This window comes from Nansenia antarctica, assembly GCF_963989245.1.
Source record: "Nansenia antarctica genome assembly, chromosome: 19".
NCBI lineage: Eukaryota > Metazoa > Chordata > Actinopteri > Argentiniformes > Microstomatidae > Nansenia > Nansenia antarctica.
Window position 1 is genome coordinate 20,973,267 of NC_137692.1, and position 5,872 is coordinate 20,979,138.

The following is a 5,872-nucleotide window of genomic DNA, read 5'->3' on the forward strand; positions in this document are numbered from 1 at the left end:
GCGGAGTGTCTGTGTCTTGTCTGCCCCCTGCAGGTGGCTGAAGGGAGTGCTGTGTAGTCATCTGCGTTCCCTATGGATGGTGCTGATGATGCTCACGGTCCTCTGTGTGCTCATCCAGATACTGGGACTCGTCTGGCAGTCTAGGTATGTGTCCACTTCCATAGCCATCTTTCTCATATCTCGTGACGTTAGAATTATAAGGTTCTATCTCCTTTTTTGTCAAAATTGAGTTTTTTTACGTAATCTGATCCATTAGGTGTTTATTAATGCCTGTGTGGTGTTATTTTTTTAAATGTTGACATTTTTCAGTTAGTAATTCATAAAACACAAAGGTTCTCACAAAACATAATGGAATGTAAAAACTTTGACGCTCAATATCTCTGAACTACCCTAAACGGAGATAGAACCTTATCATTCGATCTTTTTCATATCTATCTCACTCATATCTGTGAATATTACCTGAGTTTTTTTTGACAGTGAGTTAAATGGTAATCCGTGATTATGAATCCAGATTCATCTCTTATGCTTCATTTCTATGAGTGTTTCTGAGTGTATTATATCTAATTTGGTTTCAGAAACGACAAGCTTCTTCTGAGTGAGAACCTGAGGTTCAACGTCGGGTTCCAGAGGACGCTCACGCCGTCGGAGTCGGAGTGGCGGAGAGACGGGGGGGAACGTCCTCGCTCGCTGCCCGCCACCGTCGTAGAGGAAGTGAGGTCATCGAAGGAGGAAGAAGGAGAATATTCAAACCCCTCAAAAAACCCGCCCCTGCTTAGGCGTTTTGATAACACCTTCAATAAGGTCCTAGATTCCAATAAAGTGGGAGATCAAGTCGCAGCAGGAAGAGCAACCTTGTCCAAAGACACAGCGGGTCCAGACAAACTGGGGTCTTTTGAACCTGGGGTCCTCCTGTCTTTCGAGCCACCCCCCCGGGGTCCTGACTCAGGGAGTCCTGACTCAGCTAATAGACTGAAAAGCATCCTGGCCTCCTCCTCCAGCTCTCCTCAGCCGAACCTCCAGGTTGCCGATAGCAACAGTGACAATTCTTTCGCGGGTTTGAGCCTAGTCAAAGAAGCGACGGCGTCAGCTACCACCTGTCAGCCGAAGAATCACATCTTCTTCCTGAAGACGCACAAGACGGCCAGCAGCACCATCCTCAACATCCTTTATCGCTACGGCGACAGTCGGAACCTGACCTTCGCCCTCCCTCTGAACAAGCACAGTCAGCTGTTCTACCCGTTCTACTTCGCCTCGCACTTCGTGGAAGGTGTCCGGGGCCGGAGCGTGAAGGAGTTCCACATCATGTGTAACCATATGAGGTTTAGACTACCAGAGGTGAGCTACTGTATATCACAAATAACCATGAGGTCGTGAGCTTAGAATGATAAGGTTCTATCTCCGTTTAGGGCAGTTCAGAGATATTGAGCGTCAACGTTTTTACATTCCATTATGTTCTGTGAGATAGAACCTTTGTATTTTTATTAAATACTAACAAAAAAAATGTCAATATTTTTAAAATAACACCACACAGGCATTAATAAACACCTAATGGATCAGATTATGTAAAAAAACTCAATTTTGACAAAAATGGAGATAGAACCTTATAATTCTAACGTCACGAGGTGTTGACTATCACAGGCTATTCACACTTTATTTCTGTGTGAAATTTCTGTATTTCCTCTTCCAGTATGATAATGAGGGGGGAGTCAGGATGCGCGATGCATTATCTAGGCAGAAGAACCAAACTAGCAGGAGGTGTATGATATGATCTTCCCAGGGGGAACTTCTTGTATGGAGAGGTAGTCAACAAACAAGGGCACTATTCCACACCACCTGCTGAGCATTCCAGTGCCAAGAAAACAATAATAAGCCAACAAATATAACAAGATAGTAGACTACAATTGGCTACAATTGGAGTTGGAGTTATGGGAGATAGCTAGATGTTTTTGATCTAACAGTGATGTTGATTTAAGATGTTGATCATCTGACAAAATCTGAAAATTGGGTAAATGATTGATGTGTCTTGCCATAGAGATCCATTGTTAGGAGTTTCGAGGTGACACCAATTGATCTAAATTGAGCTAAAGTAATAGGTTTTTATCAATCAAACGTCATAATAGGGTGCAAAGAGGAGAATTTTTGGCCAATTGACCATTTTCAATACTGTCAAGTCTTTGAAAATGAATCAAATAAGCACTACAAGCTCCGGTAACTTTCCAGCCTATCACAAATCTGTGAACTGCCTTCAAATAAACATAAATCTGTAAGACGCAAGATTGATAATGATTCAAATAAGCACTGCATTTTGATTCAACTTTTCATTCATATGTTTGAATAATTGTCACCCTAATTCACACAAGGAGGGGCGCTACATCATTTGTGGGGGACAACATGTTTACTGTACACTTGTTTATTTATGTATTTATGTGTACAACTATTTGTCTATTCATTTATGTGTCAATATGGCAGGCTTGGTCCTCCATACTATGGTAGCCTACAGTACATTAGTAATTCCATTAACCATTCCACTAGTGTCATAACACAAAATGCTCAATTCTATTATCTACCATTCAATTACTATGTAACAATATACAAGGTACTACTAGAGTCATATTAGTGCTACTACACAATCACTGTATAGTAATTTTGGAGAACTATCAAAGGCACTTCATATAGTCACGATGGAGCGGCTGTGGCGCAGGAGGTAGAGCCAGTGTGATCGCAAGGTCGGCAGATTGGCTTGGTTTGAACCCCGGCTGGCCACATGTCGAAGTGTCCTTGAGCAAGACACTGAACCCCAGATTGCTCCCAACGAGCGGGGCCGGCCGGCGCCTTGCATGGTAGCTTGCCTACCTCGCCATTGGTGTGTGAATGTGTGTGTGAATGGGAGAATGGGAGTCAGTCCATTCATTGTTGTTTCCTGTTTCCCCTGTGTCCCGTCAGGTGAGGAAGGTGATGCCAGAGGACACGTTCTACTTCTCCATCCTGCGGAATCCCGTGGCCATGATGGAATCCAGCTTCATCTACTTCAAGAGCATCCCGGCCTTCCACAAGTCCCGGAGCCTCGACGACTTCCTGGACAACGGTTGCCGTGGCTACAACGCGTCTCTGGCCAACAACCACTACGCCCGCAACCTCCTGTCCTTCGACTTTGGCTTCGACAACAACGCGCCGGAGATAGAGGCCCGCGCCGCGGCCGCCATCAGCGCCATCGAAGGCAACTTCCGCCTCATCCTCATCTCGGAGTACTTCGACGAGTCCATGATCCTGCTCAGGCGCGCCCTCTGCTGGCCCCTGGACGACGTGGTCTCCTTCAAGCTCAACAGCCGGAGCGAGCGGACGCGCCGCGCGCTCTCGCCGCGCACGGCCGACAAGATCCGCTCCTGGAACGCCCTGGACTGGAGGCTTTACCTGCACTTTAACGCCACCTTCTGGCACAGGGTGGACGCCACGGTGGGCGGCCGCGAGGAGATGAGGCGGGAGGTCGCGCGTCTGCGAGAAAGGAGGGCCCAGTTGGCTAAGACCTGTCTCAAAGACGGCGGTGCCGTGGACCCGTCCCAGGTGAAGGACGCCGGGCTGAAGCCGTTCCAGTACGGGGCGGCCGTCATCCAAGGTTACAACCTCAACCCGGGGCTCGACGGGCCCGCCAAAACGCGTTGCCAGAACCTGATCACCCCGGAGCTCCAGTACACGGACACTCTCTACACCAAGCAGTTCCCGGAGCTGGTAGCGAGACAGAGACAGGCCGCCAAGATGGCCGCCAAGATGGCCACCAAGATGGCCGCCTCACGGGCTGCTTAGTGGCGTAGACGCACACTAACGCACATTATTGCACAACCCGCAAGGTTCCTGGTTCGATTCCGACCCTCGACATATCTTGCACGTCATCCCTCCTCTATCTCACCCGTCCTTCCTGTCAATCTCTACTGTCTCTTTTCCCAATAAAGCAGAAATGCTTTAAATGAACGACAAAGGAGGGTCGCCTCCCAGCGGCCAGCCTGGTCAGAAGAGGGGCAGTCATGGCAGGTCAGGCGCAGTGAGACCCAATCACAGGAGGACAGCGTGGGACTGGGCACAGAAACTCAGAGACACTCCACAGTCCCTTCCAAGTCCCTCCAAGTCCCCTGTGGAGCTGTCCCCTGCACAGCACAGAAGCCATGCCATGAGGGGGATTAGCACAGGTTGATGAATTGGACCATGTACAGCATGTCGACTAGCTGTACAGTGTTGGCTAATGGACTTAGTGGAGGAAGCTCTTTTTCCCACCCTGTTAAATTTGATTTGTGGGGTAAACACAAGCACAGAGGGGGATGGAATACTGTATGTGAAGGTGAACTGAGTGAGGAAGAATGTCCACCTGTGACTAGTTAACTGGTTAACTGGTACTAAACCTTCATGGTTTCACCAGACTGGTTTCACCAGTCTTCATGAAGTTCATAATTCACGTTCTCATCCCACAGCTGCTCTCTCTCCCTGATCCAGTCCCACACTGAGTTTTTCGTAAGTGAACCAACGGATTACAATAGATAAGGGACACACTGAGTGAGTGGATATTTATCATGAATTGTTATTGGAGGGAACTGTATATAAATCGTGCAGTAAGAATGTCTGCCTGCTCAAACTAAAAAGATACCTCCATCTTTGTCTATTCTCTCATTCAGACAGGAAATACTGTATCTCAGGTTACATCAATCATCTCAATCATCAGCTTTACCCCAAGGTGGATCATATTGTGAATGGAGGAAAGAAGAAAAATACTTTTTGGAATGTTTCGTTCGAAAGCACCTCTCAGATCACCTGACATAGGGATTTTTCTATTTCTCCAGTGGGGAAGGTCACGAACTGAGAGAGATTGAGTTACTAAAGGTGATTCAATAACTTGAGAGAGTAAGCACTTTCTACTGACTCCGTTACAAAGACAGAAATGAAAGTCTCTATTCTCAGAGGAACACACATTGAAAAATAGAATATTTCTTGGAATACCAAATGATTAATGTCTCGTTAAATTTAAGCGTGTTTTAAATCTTGCTGCACCTTACTGTGACATGTAGAAACAATTTGTTGAAATTCATCTTAAAAGGAAACTAGAGAGAGATTTTTAGAGATGATTTTGTGATGTCTTGATATCCCATACTTGCTTTCCATAATGGTTTGGTATGTGTATTTTGGAATTTAATAATGTTGTTGTCAGCAGTCTAGCAGTGATGTCGCCACTTAAAATGTAACTTAAGTATCCACAGATTTCAAATTGAAATGGTTAAATAAAATGGATGATTGAAATGTTTTTACTTTCATGTCTGTTTCCATTGAGGTGTTTAACCTTTTACATTTTTACAAGATATGCTTAGCTTTTCCTCCCTCTAATCTTTAGTCTTAGATAAACCTCAGCTTTATTTTAAACATTTTTTTAGTTTCTAATAAAAATAAAAAATAAAGTAAAATATCCATGAAACACCTAGCAGGCCAACTCTCACATCCTAAAAACACTTGATATCAGGTAGCCTAATGTGGCTGTTGTTTGCAGATTACACCAGCAGGGGGCGCCGTGCACCTGGCTATTATTCTCTTCACATTGGAAAAACCTGGACATGAGCGTTTTCTCAATTGTTAGTCCTCCACTCTCTCTCTCTGTCCTCTAAGTCTAAGAGGATGAGAGGAGAATATGTAAGAGGAGGAACCTTAGATCTTCTCCTCCAAAGCGTTTTCAGTAGGATGCGAGAGGAGGACAGAGGAGAGGAGGTGAGGAGTCTTGTCGCTTCACTTTCTGTCATCAGTTTTTTTAATCACAGCAACTCGGTGTCGCCATCTGGTAGTCAGTCTACATATCGTGATCTTAGAATGATAAGGTCCTATCTCCGTTTAGGGCAGTTCA

The 5,872-nt window shown here is 45.6% G+C and overlaps 1 protein-coding gene across 1 annotated transcript in view; it reads left to right on the plus strand.

Moving 5' to 3' along the window:
• Positions 1-3,801, plus strand: part of gal3st2 (galactose-3-O-sulfotransferase 2) — a gene marked incomplete at both ends in the record, with an annotated part of 10,262 nt that extends 6,461 nt beyond the window's left edge. The window contains 3 exons of the mRNA XM_080549039.1: positions 34-144; positions 576-1,335; positions 2,944-3,801. Of these exons, the coding sequence (XP_080405165.1) occupies positions 34-144; positions 576-1,335; positions 2,944-3,801 (1,729 nt within the window). The remainder of the gene's footprint in view (positions 1-33; positions 145-575; positions 1,336-2,943) is intronic.
• Positions 3,802-5,872: the final 2,071 nt, after the last annotated feature.